This window comes from Psittacula echo (genome assembly GCF_963264785.1).
Source record: "Psittacula echo genome assembly, chromosome: 12".
NCBI lineage: Eukaryota > Metazoa > Chordata > Aves > Psittaciformes > Psittacidae > Psittacula > Psittacula echo.
In genome coordinates, this window is record NC_137747.1 from 12,193,240 (window position 1) to 12,212,259 (window position 19,020).

The following is a 19,020-nucleotide window of genomic DNA, read 5'->3' on the forward strand; positions in this document are numbered from 1 at the left end:
TTAGCACTTTGGGTTTAATATTAGACATTTGCAGATTGTCTGGAAAATTCGGCATTTGCAAAAAGCACAGTAGTTACAACACGAATTCAAGTGTGGTCTGCAGGTTTTGAAGTCCGGCACGCAGTCAGCAGCTGGTGTGGGCCTTGGTTTCAGAGATGTCTTTGGTCCAGCTTTTTTCTAGAGGAAAAGACATGAAAATTCATAGAAAGGTAAAATGAATATGGGTCAGAACAAAGCATAGGGGCAAAGTGAACCATGGGAGCTCCTGGCTTGAGATGAGTAGGCATTTGGTAGCAGTGAGACCTGTATTAGTAGCAATATAGAAATGTGGTGGGACAGGATCATGGGAAACAGTGGCTAGAGCAAGATGTTTCCCTGTTTAAGCGATTAGAAACATGACTGGATAGAGCATTGCAAAATGATCTTTAAGGAAGAATGTGGCAGCAGTGAAGAAAGGGACACGGGAGTAGGCGAAGACAATGACATCAGTAGAACAAAGTAAGGAATTACCCTTGGATCCCCAAAGGCTTCAAATAAGAGAGTGAAACCTCCCTGTCAATCCATGGATCTGGTACCCACATTGTTTGCTGAGCTGTGAGGGTGGGAGGGAGGGGAGGTGACTTGGCAATGCTCTACCTCTCATGGTTTGTTTCTCAAGCTGCCTTTGGAGCTCAGTAATCTTTTGTGCATCAGATTTGTGCATGGGAATCCTTAACTGCAGACACAGATCTCTCAGCCTGCCCAAGGAGTGCTGCTTTTCTGTCTGTGATTTGGAAAGGTGGAAAGCTTTGGGTTGATCAGCATGTGCCTGTGACCTGGGAGAAACTCCAGAGCTCTCCAGCTGCAGGCACCCGATGTACTTTTTCAGCCTGGTAGTTTCTCAGGAGTTTCAATTTTAAGGTCAAATGTTCCGAGGTCTCCAAGTGGCTTAGGAGCTTTGAAGCTAAAATACTTTGACAATGTTTAATGACAAAAATGCCCTGCTTTGAGCTGAAGGTCACACTAAATGATGTCGTGAGGCCCCTTTCAACCTGAGTCATCCTGGGAGTTCAGGAAGTGTTTCAAGGAAGGTTAACCACATGAGATATCAATTAAAATGGAAAAGAAGCAGCTCTAAAAGTTTCTGGTTGCAGCAATGACTGGTTTGGCTATAAATGGCTATCATGACATATTAATAATAATGTAAAAATGCTATTTTCTGTTTTTCTATACAATTGTTTAAATAGAGGAGTCCAGTCCATGTAATACTTCACATTCCTATAGGCAACATCACATGAAGGAAATCTATCAATTTGAATCTACTGATGTGATAAAACTACTAGTTAACATTCAACCAAATACCACCTTCTTTCTATGCCTGTACTTTAAGTTTTCGGCACCTGCAGGTAGAAATCAGCAGATAGTGAGCTTGTGCCCTCGAGCAGCAGATGCCTGGATGATTTTACAAATATTTAAACCAGCTCAAGCTAAAGAACCTTTTGTGTAAGAGAGGACTGTAAAAAATGAAAGCAAAATCAAACCCAACAAGATCCCTCGTGCCCAAACAATAACCTCTGATTAATCCACTTAGTTTCCTTTCTACCATTAATGTTTTGCATCTCTTTTGACAGTATTAAGAGCTTCAAACTGTATGCAAATTATTTAAATTGGGGAATGGCCATAAGAACCTTCAAATTAATGCATTGAGGAGGAGTATGGAAGTGATAACCCATTCTAATTCAACAATGTTTTCTGAACAGCCACCTACCTTGGAAGATTTCCTGATCTCTGCTTCTTTCCTGCTGACTTTCTGGGATCTTTTAGTTATATCTTCAAAGAGAACAGCACAACATAACATTAAATCAATTTTACAGCATGCTATTTGAGACACTTAATACTATTTTTGTGCAAGAGGAGGCAGATAACTTGCATTTCCACCTCATCACTGTATGTTTTGCAGTGAAGACATTCATCTCTAGGAGCCATCCTCGCTCAGACATCATGTGTCTGAGCTCACACTGCTGCTCATGTGTAGCAGAAAGGTACGCATGATGTCTGTGTTTTAGGAGGGCTTTTTTACACACTGCTTGGTCAGATGCAAACAAAGAAAATAATTTCAGAAAAATTAAAGGCATCTGTGTAAAAGATGAGGACACTTCAGTCACCTGAACAAAACCAGGAAAAACCTTCAGAATTACACACTTTTTCTGTTAAAAGGTGGTGTTACCTGAATAATTTTGGCAGGAATTAACAAGTGTATGCTGGTTTGCACAGGCAGAAAACCTCTGATTTGGCATAAACTCTTCTTCTGTATGATACCACTTTTTGTCCTTCAGTTCTTTGTTCCTTTTTCACCTTCCAAAACATTACTTGCAAAGGTGTTTCATTAACGTGCCTGTAACTTTGACGGTCTGTGAATGCAGAGTTGAATCTTGGATCTTATAAATTGTGTGTGTGTGTGTGTGTGTGTGTGTGTTCAAACTATGCCTGATGTAACTTTTTATTCTTTAGATCAAATAACTAGTATTTGTGAACTTCCTCATGTTATCCTCTGAGGGTTAACAGCATTTACTGCAGTTGTTACTATTGTCACATCAGCACCAGTGCTATTTATCGCTGTATATAAACTCCATGACTGAGACTTGTCTGGAGATCTAACACAGGAAGACTGTCAAAGTGTGAGGAATTCCTGCCTCACTAATCTGTTACGCTGGTTTTGATACCTTTGTTCTATGTGTGTGAGGTCTGTAATAAGCACTACTTGCATGTCAGGATGATTAGGATGAAAAAGTTACATGCACCAGCTGCTGAACAGTGGCTCCTTGTCTATTCCAGTACTTGCTATAAAATAGTTTTGAATATTTAATAATTGCCAAGATTTACAGAATGAAGAATGCACGTTTTGGTCTGGTTTGGGGGGTTTCATTTCCTATGCTTGCCTCACTGTAGTTAAGGTTAGACATCTCTAACAGAGGGAGGAAAAACTATACTTCAAGCATGTAGAGTTATTATAACTTAATAAGAGCACATCTTAAAAAAGCATTACACTAACTAGCATTAGCCATCGAGATCCATTTCCAGCTGGCAGATTGTTGGCTTTGTTATGCTGCCCTTTAAAACTTTCTGGTGCTAACCAAAATTCTTGTGAGCCATTTAATTCTACATTATCTTTCTATGGTACAATTGTACAGGATTTTCTGGATTGCTTTGCCTATACAATTGATTTGATAACATTCAGTTAAATGGTTTATGATGTCATTAACCAGAGATTTAAACACTGGTGTGCTGTAAATGCACTTTAATTACTCCAAGGAATTCGGTAAAGAAGAAAATGATGCTCAGTGGGCAGATGAGAGGGAAGTGGAGAGACATGTTTTTTGACAGGTGAATGATATGATTGTCTTTTCTGTAGTTCCTCTGGGCTGGGTAAAAGCCTGTTTTTCCCAACTGGCCTCTAATCTCACATTGCTTATATTCTACCTGCTGCATTTTCAACAGCTGCCCAGCAGACCAGCTCCTTACAGATCCCATCTGTGACATCAGGGGAAGATGTAATACAGGGTTGTGAAAATATTGGCAACACACAGCTCTGACCCCTGTTGATAGAACTGTGGTTTGAGGTGCTGTGAAAGTGTGTTTTAGTTAGACAATTGCATGTTTGACTAGTTGATGTTACTTGGTGCAAAACCCAAGGCCAAGTGCAAGGTCCTACACCTGGGTCAGAGCAATCCCAGGCACAGCTACAGGTTGGGCAGAGAAGAGATTCAGAGCAGCCCTGCAGAGAAGGACTTGGGGGTGTTGGTTGATGAGAAAATGAACATGAGCCGGCTGCAGTGTGCGCTCGCAGCCCAGAAAGCAACCGTATCCTGGGCTGCATCAAAAGGAGCGTGACCAGCAGGTCGAAGGAGGTGATCCTGCCCCTCTACTCTGCTCTCCTGAGACCTCACTTGGAGCATTGTGTGCAGTTCTGGTGTCCTCAACATAAAAAGGACATGGAACTGTTGGAACAAGTCCAGAGGAGGCCACGAGGATGATCAGGGGCTGGAGCACCTCCTGTATGGAGACAGGCTGAGAAAGTTGGGGCTGTTCAGCCTGGAGAAGAGAAGGCTGCGTGGAGACCTCAGAGCAGCTTCCAGTGTCTTAAGGGGGCCTACAAGGATGCTGGGGAGTGACTCTTCATCAGGGACTGCAGTGACAGGACAAGGGGTAACGGGTTCAAACTGAAACAGGGGAAGTTTAAATTGGATCTAAGGAAGAAATTCTTTACTGTAAGGGTGGTGAGGCACTGGAATGGGCTGCCCAGGGAGGTTGTGAATGCTCCATCCTTGGCGGTGTTCAAGGCCAGGTTGGATGAGGCCTTGGGTGCCATGGTTTAGTGTGGGGTGTCCCTGCCCATGGCAGGGGGTTGGAACTGAATGATCTTAAGGTCCTTTCCAACCCAAGCTATTCTATGATTCTATGATTCTATGCTTGCCTTTCAAGTTGTGATTCAGCTCCGGCCATGTGTTCTATTGAATTTGAGCCAGACACATCATCTTTTGATACCATGAGCACTGTGATTGATTGACAGGTGTGTAAACAACTGATTGCAAATGAGTTTTGCTACTCAAGTATGGCTGCAGCAAGATTTAAAACCTGAGATGTAACATCAGTCTCTGTTAGTGTGGCCAACCAGAAGGAACAATGCTTGGTATAAGATGTCACTGAGATAGGAAGCTCTATCCAAAATGTTTAAATCAAGCTGACAAGAAGTTTTTTCTGTTAGCTTATACAGAAATCAGTTATGTCTATCATAAATTATAACTGATGAATCATAAAGAAATGGACAGTATGAGATGCTGTGGTGATTTAAGCACTCAATATTTGCTTTAAATTAATTGTTTCTGTGGTGGTGAGAGCAGCTTGTCAGCCTTTTGCTGTGAAACTTCTGTTACAATAAATAGTACCGCATGTGGCTCCATCCTCCCTCCCGAGTGTTGCAGGGGTTTTGCTGGGGCTGTAGGCAGAGGGAGCAGTGGCAGTGCTGGAGGAGCCGCCGCTGCCCCTGCCCTTCCTGCTTCTGCCTGGCTGCTTTTTCCAGCTGTTTTCCCCTGTTTGCATTAATTTCTCCCGTTGTGACTTGTTTCCATCCTCTGCAGGATTGTGTCCGAGGCAGTCTCTCTCCATGTAGTAACTCTTCTCATTCATTTCAGCTGCCAGCACCTTGAAGGGCACAGCTGCATTTCTTCATCCAGCTGCTGCATAATGCACAGAGCCTGGCAAATGTGCATTCATTTGCCTCCAGTTATGCCTCACAATTCTGGAACAGGTAGCTCACACTGGCACCGGGTGCCCAGAGAAGTGGTAAATGCCCCATCCCTGGCAGTGTTCAAGGCCAGGTTGGATGAGGCCTTGGGTGACATGGTCTAGTGTGAGGTGTCCCTGCCCATGGCAGGGGTTTGGAACTGGATGAGCTTAAGGTCCTTTCCAACCCAAACCATTCTGTGATTCTTTATTCTACACAAGGACTGAGTCAGGGGATGCTATTCCCAGCTCACTTCAGTGAAAATGATGAGATCTGCTGCCATCCTCCTGCTCTCAGCAGGGCTAGAAGGTCCCTTGGTCTCAGAACTTGAACCCCAAAACAGTGTCAGCCCGTGTCCTTTCTCCTGTACCTTCTTTCTCCACCCACTTTCATATGCCTTTCAAATGCCATGAGTTAATGAATGCTTTTGATTAATTTATAATGAATCAAGTCATAATTCAGTTATTTTAGTTAATAAATGATAGAGGTAATGTGGCTATACATTACACACCCAGAAACAGCATGTGCCATTTCAGCTCCAAAATGATTTCAAAACTTAGCTCAGATTTCTTTGAGTAAGATAAAAGGAGGAATGATGTGCCTCAGTTTTCTCACTTTGTGATTTTTCCACTCTTCTTTGGGTGTGGATAGTGGAGTATCAGGCTGGCCTGTCATCTTTGAACAAGTGGGCTGCAGAAAGGCCTTGGGATACCTCTGGAAATGCCTTGTGCCTAAAGGAAGTGAGTGCAGTCCAGGCCAATGGAGTTACAGTGGGGTTTGTGTCTGTGTTTTCCGTTTTGGATTAATGAGCCAAGACAAGCAGGCTATGTAACAAGTGAGTCTTATGCCAAGATCTATTCTTTTGAATTATTCTTGTTTTCAGTGTCAAATGTTCTTTCCATTTGTATGCATGTAGAAGAATGAGTGTTTAAGGACAGGCACATTTTTGCAAGAAGGTAGAAATCAGCTGATGTGAATGTATTTTATCTCTCAGAATTTAACTGGAGTAGAAAAGGAAGTGTCAGATTGAAGCTGTTAGGATCACAAGGACCATGAAATGGTGTGGCCTGAGAGGCCTGAGAGATCACACCATTAAAGCACATTAAAGCACAGGCTTTAATAAACATGCAGCTAAACAATCTGGAGTTAACTCAGGATTGAGAGGCTCAGATTTCATTGGAAATGCATGTGTTTCTCCTTAAAGAAACATTGTCCTGACGAAGAGTACAGAGAAAATACAGGAAAATAGGTAAGAAACCATCATTCTTTATAGCAGAAGTCCTAAAAGTCTGTAGGAAGGATAAAAGAAGCTTTATTTTTTTGATTATTGAAGTGTTGATACCATATGGATGATGTTCTGCAACTGATTATCCACAAATACCTGTTTCTTGAAAGAAAGAAGTGGGCTTAAATTACATGGAAAGAGTTAGAGCAGACCCTAGGAAGAAATGTTGTGAAGATAGTTAAGGATTGCCCTAATACAGTTCTTCCCTAACAGGCCAGATGGTTGCCTGCCAGTAACGACAGGGCCATAGCTGGTGCTGTCATAGATCAATAGAAGACCTCTGGCTCTCCCTAGCAGTGCTCTTTTCTTCCCCTGGTTAAAGATCACTTGTCCCACAGGCAAATGGAGGTTATTGGAGAACTGCTGATTTCTTTGCCACAAGAGCAGAGCCTAAAAACCCCAAGTTATGTTAACCTTTTCTATTTGTGCTAAACTTTCAAAGGAAGATTAATGCCCATATTAACAGAAAAACACTTCAACACGCAAGACTTACAGTCTGGGATGCTGTGGCTGCATTGCCATTGCAGTTCTGCACGTTGCAGTAGCTGTCAATCCCAATTGACAACTGTATTTTCCGCAGATCTTGTTGCTTTGGCAGTGAACGGCAGATTGCACTCACCTGTTATGGAGATGGGTGGGAGATCTGAGAAATTCATTTTGTTGTTTCTTGACAGGCTGCATTCTGTCTTCTCTTCAATTACCATGTGATGCTCGGCAGCTCTGAACAAACTGTAGCAGAGCAATAGGCTTAGGAAGAGGTTCTTCCTTTCCATCACAGGGAGGAAAAATTCCATTGTCATGAAATCCAAAGTTGGTCAAAACTTGCATGTAAGAGAGACACAAGGAGAGAAATCTCAGTAAAGGTGTTGCGCCATGTTGGGCAGGTTTAGCAACCTGCTTTTAACAATTCTTTTGTTTCCAGCACTTTGCCTCTAATACCACACCACCACAATACATTGCTGTGATCTAGTGGAAAGCTGCTATCTCAAATATACCTCCCTTAGGTGCTTTTTTCTTTTTTCCAATGATTCTTTTCCCAAAAGGTTTCTTTTCCCAAAAGCTCTGAGTTCTCCGCACTGCGTTTTGCACTGTTTTTTATTGTATGAACCAGGGGAGAGGAACTTCTGCCACTTTTGACCACCTCAGTCACATAAATCAGACTGTTCCCAGAAAATCTTTTTTACAAAACCCAGAAAATTAGTAATTTAAAACCTCCACAAATTAATTTTCTTCATTTAGAATTAAGTAATTAAGAAATAACTTGTTCCGTTATACCCTGAGGTGGCTGCTCTGATCCCATAGTAAATCATAGTCATAACTCAAGCAAATTACAAAAGGCCCAGTGCTGTAAAGCCTCATGGGCCTTAAGGTTTAGTATGTACTTAATAAATTTTAAGATGTAACGGAGTCTGTGGGATTTGAACATACTTATGGAGAGACCTGAGCTTCACAGGATGTGGCTGTAGCAGAGGAAAGCCACTGGCCCTGGCCAACCTGTGTGACACAGTGTAGGTATACAGGGTACACAGAGCGTATCACCCTGGTCTCCTTTCACTGTAGATTCCTCATGCTGTTGAAGTTTGAAGCTGATTTTTATTTCCATGTGTATTAGTTTTGTGCTGAGTCAGAGTCCTGGGAATCTTCCCCCAGAGGCACTGCCAGCCTCCAGATTTATGGGTAACTTCTCATAGAACCCCAGCCTGGTTTGGGTTGGAAGGGACCTTAAAGCTCATCCAGTTCCAACCCCTGCCACGGGCAGGGACACCTTCCACTGGAGCAGCTTGCTCCAAGCCCCTGTGTCCAACCTGGCCTTGAACACTGCCAGGGATGGGGCAGCCACAGCTTCTCTGGGCACCCTGTGCCAGCGCCTCAGCACCCTCACAGGGAAGAGCTTCTGCCTAAGAGCTCATCTCAGTCTCCCCTCTGGCAGGTTCAAGCCATTCCCCTTGGCCTGTCCCTACAGGCCCTTGTCCCAAGCCCCTCTCCACGTTTCCTGTAGCCCCTTTAGTCACTGGAGCTGCTCTCAGGTCTCCCCTTCAGGAGCCTTCTCTTCTCCAGGCTGCCCCAGCCCAGCTCTCTCAGCCTGGCTCCAGAGCAGAGCTGCTCCAGCCCTTGCAGCATCTCCGTGGCCTCCTCTGCCCTCACTCCAGCAGCTCCACGTCCCTCTTGTGCTGCTGCCCCAGAGCTGGATCAGGACTGCAGGGGGGGTCTCCCCAGAGCACAGCAGAGGGGCAGGATCCCCTCCCTGAGCTGCTGCTCACGCTCTGGGGGTGCAGCCCAGCACACGGGGGGGTTCTGGGCTCGTAAACTGAATCTATGTTACATTTGCTTTTACAGCCTTCGCTGACCCACTCTTCCGTGTGAGATGTCAAATATTAGTCCTCTAATTCCAAGTGCTTGGGCTCATTTCTTCAACAGTCTGTTCTACAGGCCATGCTCATGTGACAGATCACTGCTGGGGACATCAGTGCTGCTTTCATTGCTGGTTATAGCTGTGCCATGAGGAAATCCACTCAGATGTATTAGGACTCTATTAGGATTTGCAGGGACACATGTGCTGGATCCTTTGTGATTTAGACATCTTTGTGATTTAGACATCTGCGTGAGCCACAACAAAAGTAAATGTGTCTTAGTCTGGAGTTTTACCCCATAGGAAGAGGGATTAAGTCATGAAGGTCTGAGTGCTGCTGTGTCTGTATTTCAAATGATACCCAGCTGGTGTTGTTCAGAGCTGGTATGAAGTTGAAACCCAAGCTGTCCCATAGTTGTGACTGTGGATTGACATCTCCTTTTTGTTATAGGAGCTGTGAGTATTCTTTAATTTGATCACAAATCACCTACTGGATGAGAGAGTACGTCTCCTTTAGGAGAAAAAATCCTATAAATGAAAGGAACAGGTCCTGTATGAAAATTCGTTGGGATGATTAAATTGTGCATTTCCCCCCCCGGCTATGGCACATCTGTTTTCATTTTTACATGGTCTGATCTTGTAAACTCTTATACAGATGTTCAGCCCTCACCTGTGGTGGTTGCCTGTGTCTAATGGGAAGTGTGTGAAAATGTTTGCTAGGTCAGGACCCCTGACCTGGTTTTATCTTTTTTTTGTGTTAAGAAGAGGTACTTTTTTCATTGTTTTTCACTTGCCTTTCACATAAGATGCCCAGACCTGATTGATGCTTTCTAGTGACTGTTCTAGCACACAGTTTTATACGTAGATAACCATTTAGGTCATAACCATAATCTTTCCAGTCGTAATTAGAACTTCTATTTATGTAACTAATTGTACCAACCTGAGTGTCGCTGGTGATGCTCATATTCTAGGTATATGCTTAAAATTAAAAAAACAAAAGAGCTGGATAATGGGCTTGTGTGCCCAAGAAAGCTTGTCTGTGCTTTCCAGGTGTGCAGCTGGTCAAATAAAATACATCATTACTTAAAAAATATTAGCTTGCTTAACATTTATGTATGCTTATCTTCACAGGATAGAGGCATACAGGGAAGGAAGGAATGTTCTATGATGAAGGTGTATGGCAGGTACAAGCCCCAGACAAAGACCTGGCAAAAGCCCGCCAAAGCTTCCCCCCACAGAGAAAGGAAGTTGGGTCCTGAGCTAACAGGGGGTACCTCACCGTATCTGACCACTGATCAGATTCAAGTGGGGTGTAAATGGAGCCCCTTGGGCAGCCACTTGGAGTCGCTCCTCCTCGGAGCAGCGGGTCTGCCGTTGGGGACCGTCCCCTTGGGTTGGGACGCCATCCAAGGGATCTCCTGGAGGCTGAGAGCCCTCCCTTGTTAGGTGAATGTGCACTTTGGATCAGTGGCCATACACTTCAAGAATCAGCAGAGTAGTGATGAATCCATGTGACATCCCGGGTCTGTAGGTGATGTCAGTGGAGCTTTAACTGAGCTTGGCCTCAATTTATTGTTCTATAACAGGGTGCTGAGGCGCTGGCACAGGGTGCCCAGAGAAGCTGTGGCTGCCCCATCCCTGGCAGTGTTCAAGGCCAGGTTGGACACAGGGGCTTGGAGCAAGCTGCTCCAGTGGAAGGTGTCCCTGCCCGTGGCAGGGGTTGGAGCTGGATGAGCTTTAAGGTCCCTTCCAACACAAACCAGTCTGGGATTCTATGCTGCAGATCATCAGAGATTGTAGTACCCTTTTCTATGCCATTTCCTCTGTGCTTTGCCTTATTATATTTAATCTGTAAATAAGGTATTTTAATACTTAGCCCCAGTGATAGCTCTCGCAAGCATTTTTCCTGAATGTAATTCTGGAAAATGACAGAGGATGTGAAAGAGCCTTTGTCTCTTTTTAAACTATTTTTTTGTGATGTCATGTTTTAAGTCTTCACGTAGAAATTTTGTTTCCCCAGAATCACATTGTGCATTCAACACTTTTGAGAGGAACTGTATTTCCTGTCATAGCTGATTTCACTCTATTCGCAGATTTATTCTCACACAACAACAGAGTGAACAGTTTGAGACAATCATACATGAAGTCTGCTATAAACACTGGCAGGGGACAAGTTTTCTTAGGAGGTCTGGAAAATAAATCAGCATAATTATAAATAGCTGAAAACAGCTGCTTAGAAAAGTAAAATGTTAAGTTATATGAACAAAGAGGTATAAAATACTGAAAACTGTGTTAAACTACTCAGTAACTCGCTGACAAACCTTCACTTACACTCTGCTGCTGTGCTCCCGTTTTGAAATGGATAGGGTAGAAAAAGAATGAAGGCAAGGAAAAAAGCAAGAACTAGTGGCTGCCTTGAATGATGTTGAGATTTTAAGGTGGAGAGAGACCAAAGAAAGTTAGGAAGTTAAATGTGGAGGTTAATATGATGAGTGAGTAATTAGTCGTGAGTGATTATTTCATGGTCACTGAGAACCGGGCTATCCAGTCTCAGCAGCAATCCCATCTCAGCCATCAGGTTTCAGCAAAGGCAACAAAAAGGCGAACAGCATAGAATCATAGAATCATAGAACAGTTAGGGTTGGACAGGATCTTAAGCTCATCCAGTTCCAACCCCCCTGCCATGGGCAGGGACACCTCACACTAAACCATGGCACCCAAGGCTCTCTCCAGCCCGGCCTTGAACACTGCCAGGGATGGAGCAGGAATGGGATCTCTGCTGCTGAGAAATGCTGAGTTAACTTGTATAGTATAAGTGCAAGGGAATGTATAGAAAAACAATCGGCTGCAGCAAATATTTTAGCATGCTGTCTTGACAACTGTTGAGGGAAGCTATCAGGAAACTAAAGGTCTGATCGTTCCTTAACTAGTGTTAAATATAAAAGGTTACTAAATCTACCACTCCAGCAGAGAAATCTTCATCTATGATTCAAGGACTTACTGAAATTTCTAAAGTAAAGAAAAAAACCCACCAACTGTCAGCAGTGATTAAAAGAAACTGAAAGTATTTGGTATTTGGGAAGCAAGTTGTCTGCCATTCTGAAGGAGCATGATTACTTGCCATTTTGACAGAAGAAAATCACTTCTAGATTGCTTTTTGCTCCAGACAGGTTTCACACACGTCCTTAAGACTTTTCGCCCAGTACTAGCCTAAGTATCCACAAGGACCACCAGAGGAATCAGAGATCAGCTCTGGTTCACAGCTCTCTAGTGAGTAATGACAACCTCAGACTTGACGGTCCTTTAGCAATGGGGGTTGCTATTGCTGACACTGGGTAGCTGTTATCCCCACAATCAGCATATGTTCATCTCTTTGTAGGTCCAAGACTAGGTAGACCTCTGTTATTCAATAGTAAAGACCTTCTAGATGTCCCTCCTTACTTTCCACATAGAAATTATATTTCTTTGTAATTTGCAGCCTGAATTTATTCATTTCCACTATAAATGTATGGGCTTTGGGGCAATATTATCCTGCAGTACCGAATTCTCTGCTCTTCCTTTCTTGATCAGCTGTTGGAGAAAACCTCCTTGCAGAAAACTTCCTTGGCTACTGCCAGCCCTACGTGCATCAGCATATCTCTGCAGCATTTGTTTTTCGTTAGTTCAAATCATTTGCATTTATAATTACCACAGTATTTAAGTTCTGGAAGCCATGAGAGCAAGGTGAATTCCACTTATGAATTTTTACATTGAATCAGGAATGCAGATTTACGTTTATGTGGATCCCTTGTACAGAACTACTAAAAATCATTGCACAAATGCATTTTACACAAACAATGACAGCCATTGCAGTTGTGCTGAACATAATTACATGTTTATAAAAGTCAATGTTTCTTGCTCCTTTTTTTTTTAATTTACTTTTTCCCACTATCTGTTTTATGTTAATCCAGGGCCAGGGGAAATATCACTATTTGCTTGTCCAATTCGTGTACTTTTTTCTGGGCATCTTCCATTCTAATCTAACATAGTCACTCTTAAGAAAACTGCCTCTGATTGTGGAAAACAGGTTCTATGCTTTAAGAATCTGTTCCAGTCTGATAACTTGTTCATTATTTCATGTTCTACCTTTGCATTTTGGTTTGCTAAGAAAGCAAGCAAAGCATGCAGCTGTGGTGCTTAGGTCTAAATATATCCCCAGTTTGGTTAAGAAATGATCCATGTATTCTCTATGAAGACAGACATGTCTGTAGCTGAAGAGCAACCTTTTTCAGACTTCAGGCAAATTTAGGTCCAAGTCTTTTTTCTTTCAAGGGCAACAGTTGAGACTATTTTAATAGTTGTCCTCTAATACCCCTGTTTAGTGCTATCAACTAAGTTTCTCCTCTAGCCTATATATTTTCCCTTTTGCTTTCCAGAAATCTCTGTGGAGCCTGCACTGCAGGACACGGGCAGTGGTTACACGCCTTTGGCTCAGGGATTTAATCAATCTCCTCAAACTGCTGCCAGACAAGCACGTGTTCCTGCTGCCTGTGCGAGACCCTTGCACGGGGTGATGCAGGACACCAAGTTTCTCCTTGCTGTGGCCAGGTCACCTAAAAACTCAGCTTTCCCTTTTCATAAAACTGATTTAAATCCTTCCTCACGTGTATGAAACAGTTCAATCTTAACTTGTTTTTAAACAAAATGTGACATGAATTTCTAGGATTAAAGTTTTCATGGGATGCCAGTGTGTTGCATCCAAATTTCTGCTTCTTTTCTCCTTCAAAATGAAAACAAAGCTATAAAATATATTGACCAAAGTAAAATAGCAAGTGGCATTGAAGGCCTTCTCCCAGTTCATTCTGGTTCTTTTTGTTCTTTCTTCCAGACTCCTATCTCTGATCTTCTATGTGATTATTTTTTTTAATTCCCAAGTATTACTGGCACAAGGGGCACTGTCTTTTCCCTGGTTTCTCCATACCAGAATCACAAACAGTTTACTTAATGAATTCTTGTGCAGAGATGTGTAGTGTTTGTTGTGGTATGTTAAGCTTCTGTGCAAGTTTAAATCTAACATTTCTTCGAAGTTATTGAACTCAGTTTGCCCTTTTTGCTCCCCTGCACCTTTTATTTCTATTTTCTGGTTCTACATTCTGTTTTCTTTAATTTTCAGTGATCCCCTGTGCCCTGTTGCTTTTGACGCAGAGCTTCCTTTGGGCAAATTTCTCTTTCCTTTCTTTTTCATTTGCACTCTTTTGTTGTTTCACTACCTTGTTCTTATCATGTCCAGCTGGATAACCCTGAGGAATGAAGCAGTGGAACTGTATGAGATGCAGCACTGCAGAGGCCAAGTTCAAACACTTCAGCTTGAGAGCAAATATTTCTGAAGTTAATGGCTTCTGGATTTCAAATGATAGAAGGGGAAGATCTAGCTGTATTGATCATAGCGTGACTGAGGGGGACAATATCATGCAGCTGTGAGAAAAGCAAATCCAATTCTAGGGTATATCAAGAAAGGTATTTGTAACAGAAATACAAAAGCATTTAATATTGTATGCAAACACTGGTCTTAATTTAGAGCATAGCATCCAATTTTGGTCATCCATGTGGAGCAAAAATGCATTTAAACTAGAATGAATGCCAGCAAAGAATAATGAAATGATTGCAAGATGTCATTACCTGAGATCTAGCAGTGTCTCCAATGCTACTGTCCTATACACCCAATCTTTTATACTGCACCTGACATAACTTAACATGGAAAGCGGTGCAGACCTCCATTCCCCCATACATGCTCATGGCAAATATGAGAATGTTTTATTTACACTTTGATAAGCATAAAAATAATTAGGAAAAAGGGATCTTGTTCTATGCCTAGAAACAGCGCTTTATGGATCAAATTCATTGCTTGCTCTCCTCTCTTCTATTGCTTATTCAGAGCCATCCCTAGCTGCTCAGGTGCTGGCTTCTTTGTTCAGGATGGACAGGGCAACAAGCAGAGGTTTGAATTACAGGAGAAAAGGTTGAAAAAGACATAAGGAAAACCTTTCCAAGGCTCAGGATAGAGAAGCACTGGAATAGTTTACCTGGAGACAATTACGCAGTCTCCGAAGTCAGAGGTACTTAGCAATGAATTAGACGTGTTTGTCAGTCAGTCTGCTATGCACTTCTCGTATTCGAAATTAACACAGATAAAAAAACCCCCAACAAACAAAACAAACACAAAACCCCAAACAAAACTACACCCTCTTAAAAACTATAGAGTGTGATGGTGCACATAAGGCAAAGGCTTGGATCCTTGTCTCAGTTTTCTTACGGATGTTAGAGTAGATGCCACATAGAGTTTTTGAAACTAAAAATAGACTGTAATAATAGAAATACTTAGACACAACTAATGCCAAGAAAAGTAACTCTGAATGGTGGGGACTGTTGTTCTATCCAAGTGGAAAAGGCCCAGGGAATCAGTAATTTTTATGCCTACTTGTAGTGATCAGTATGAATGGTGTGGTTCTTGGAAATCGTTTCCTGAATGCTCCCTGTAACAGAGCTGTTGTGCTTGCTACTGTATGATTACAATGGAATTAGAAGTGACTATTGAACTAATGATTTAGAAGAGCTCTTAAGTAGCCAGAAACTCCCATGAAAGGATTGGATAAAGAATGTGATGCTAAATATCTAGGAGTGAGCAAAGTTGTAAGGAAGGTACAGGCTTACAAAAGCAAACAAGACCATTGTGATCATACAATCTGACTTCTTCTATGACAGGCTATAGGCCTTACCTGGATTTCACTGCTTAATTCTTAGTTAAAGCAAGTGAGAAAGTGCCTGGTAATTTGTTACTCTAAATATATCTTATTTCAATTTCTAGGAACCGAATTGTTCTAAACCTTCCTTTTCACTGTGGAAAATGGTTTTGTTTTCTTGGTTTTTCCCCTCCTGAGAAGTGCTCAGATGAGCAGGTTGCTTCCTAATAGTCTCCCATCTCAGGTGAACATGTTGAACCCATACAGTTACTAATTATGAAAGACTTTTGTCCCAGTTCTCCAGTTATCCACATGGTTCTTCTGTTCAATTGTTTAAGTTTTCATTAGAAGCAGAGGTAGAGTTCTTTTAGCGACCTTGCTGATGACAAATAATCTCCCTAATCAACTCTAGTAATTTTTAATCATATTCTCTATTTTCTACTCCCTTTTTTTTCTAGGATCTGAGTCAAGCCAATGGATATGAATGAATTTTAGTGTGAGGTGTCCCTGCCCATGGCAGGGGGGTTGGAACTAGATGATCTTGAGGTCCTTTCCAACCCTAACTATTCTATGATTCTATATATAATGGCGTTACTGTCCAAGTAGTCATTTAAGTTATTGGCAATTATCTAGCTATTCTATGTCTTACTGAAAATCAACTTCCCACCCAGCTTCACCAGCATAACAGTTAGCACTGACTTTGTTATCCAGCCTTCCTTCAAAGAAGCAACTGATTTCACCAGTAGGGGATGAAATCCATACTGGCAATACTGGGAGTGGGGGGGGTGGGATGCAGGGGGTGGGTGGACAGACAGACTGATTGATCACTCAATCAGTCCACAGGTTGCAGAAGGAATCCTGGATTCCTGCCTCAGGACTACAATGGGAAGGAGTTCTCAGCTCTCTCTGTGCTGAGTGTACATCTTAGTTATGAGAAGCTCGCTGTTCATCAGCCAGCATGTTCAATGCTTTGTGGCAATTTATTTTAGACTGGTTGAGTTAAAACAGCTTCAGTGCCTGTCTTCTGCTTGACTGGTGGAAGGTAACGTGATTTTAATATCTGGTTTTGTCCCAACAGTGAATGGATTTTTGATATTTTTTTTTAAAACTTTTGCCTTTTCTGTGTTGTTATTTTTGGTTTAAATTAAAGTCATATGCTACCGTGTAATAGATGCATTATTAGGGGGCTTATCCTCAGTGCACTCTACAGGGCCTGCTTAGAATTTAATCTGCCTCCCAGAGATTATCGGTTTGCTTGCTGTTTTTAAAGAATTCTAATGTTCTGGTTTATTTTTACTAACATCAACCTCATAATATTTTATTCAGATTGTTTGAGGCTCAGGGACAGGACTCTCTGATTGTTTCAAAATGTACTCCTGCCTTTGTACTGGGATTTAAGGCACTTTATAAAGCGTTCTTTAAGTGTTCTGGTATGTCTCTCATTTTCTGAATGTTTAAGTCTTTTTCTACCTCATCTGGGAGAAATATAAGTTATAATTCTTTCCAGGTCTATGGAACTGCCTCTAGGAGAATAGACATGTTCTCCAAAGACGGGAAACTGGGCAAGTGTCTATCTTTGAGGACTGTAGGAAAGAGGAAGCTCTGAAACTATTGTTGTTCCGTGTTCACTTTTCAGAGAAAGAACTATATGAAATACTTCACCTCTTATTATGTTGTAAGAGCTTACATATTGTTTTGATTAAAGGACATTACTTCTTAGACACATCCATCTTCTCTTTTTCTCTGCATGACTAGATATAGCCTTTACAGTCATGGATACGGGAGATTTCCTATTTGTATTCACTATAAACCCTGTATTGTCTTAGTTTTTGTTCTATTTGAATGTATAATTCAGGAACAATTTGGCTGTTATGTTACAATCATCCAAGAGGTGAAGTTTGGGGTTTTTTTGTTTAATAGGATATGAGTTATGAGATATTTGGTCTGTGACTGGTGGAGGCTGATGATGGATTAGCTTCAGCAACAATAATCCTTCTGGTGATGATGGCAATGCGATAAACAAGAGCAGTGGTTGATTTATATCTGATGGTAAGACCAAAATGAAATCTCTCTCTGGCTTTTCCTGCTGATTAATTTTAAGCCACTTGCTTGAAAGTCAGAGGACAGAGAAGGTCCAATTTCCCCAGTGAAGTTTCTCCAGTGAAGGTAATAGAACATGAAGAAGTACTGAGTTCCATATGATACCTATTTGCAGTGGATGGAGAGCAAAATGAGTAATAGGCGATGTAGCATTAGTTGGTAGTGGTTCCTACTGTGCAGTACATGCATAGAAGATGGCGTACAGCTATAGTGATCAGACTTGCTGATCAGTCCAGGATGTTATATCTGAGAGACTGTTGGGGCCCCGAGTGCACCAACAGCCTCTTCCCCACTCTTGGCCATTTGGCTGCCTGTGCTCGAGGCCAGCTTTGATATGGTGTAGCTGTAAAAGGGAAGGGCTGGGAGATACCTCCTCAGGGGCTCCCTGCTTCCCTTGGATGCCACGGAGAAGGCAAGAATTACTGCTTAGCTGATGGCAGAAGGATCTGCGAAAGGGAAACTTGAAGGGGCCATGACATAAGGGCTAGATTTAAGAAAGAATGATAAACATCTTTTATGTGTTTTCCATATGTAATGGATCTGCTCTTTTGCTTGCCCATATCCTTGAACTCGTAAACTAAGGGGTTCAGATCATGTTAATCGTTGTCTGGCAACAAGCATAATTTCTGCTTGAAGGTACAACTTGCAGATTGGTGACATGTTGGCTTGCCACAGCTGAAAAAGTAATGAAGGTGGGGAGGAGGGACTGCTCTGTTATGGTCGCTGATCGCTATGGGGGGAAAAGGTGGTTTCTGGATATTCCTTCCACATTTGGGCAAGCTTGTGTTATCCTGATTGTGGCAATGGCAAATAATAACAGTTGGAGTCGCTAAAATTTGCAGCTACTTAATGCAAATTAAATTGTGGCACTTACGTGCCCTTTTTTGAAATGAAGAAATAGAAAATAAGTTCAATTGCATTGTTCTTGTCTGTGTGACGGAAGAATGTGGCATCGGTGAATCAGACATTGTGTACCATATGGAAGAAAGACATTGGAATAGTCTTGAGTATCTACACAAGATCAATGAGTGATCTGGACTAGATCTACAAAGTGTTGCGAGGCACAGCTTTCTTCATAGAAGAAGGGAAATCCATGTGTGGCCCATAAGTGGTAAGTAAGTATGAAGACAAATGCCTGGAAGATACGTGTTAATTGATAAACTACCCATAGGAAAACAGCAACTCAACTAAAAGTGAAAAATCTATAGACAAACATTTGAGTTAGAAAATAATTTCAGAATGGGAAATACTCTTCTGGGAAGCCGTGACTTCAAAGGGTTTGGGGGTTGTGGTGGAAATGATC

The 19,020-nt window shown here is 42.1% G+C and overlaps 1 protein-coding gene across 1 annotated transcript; it reads right to left on the reverse strand.

Annotated features, from left to right (window-relative positions):
* ASIP (agouti signaling protein) lies at nucleotides 1-7,348 on the reverse strand (the record flags this gene model as incomplete). The annotated part of the gene is made up of 3 exons (XM_080628019.1): nucleotides 1-177; nucleotides 1,748-1,809; nucleotides 7,168-7,348. The coding sequence occupies 3 exons, from the start codon at nucleotides 7,346-7,348 to the stop codon at nucleotides 1-3; spliced, it is 420 nt and encodes a 139-aa protein (XP_080484145.1).
* Nucleotides 7,349-19,020: the final 11,672 nt, after the last annotated feature.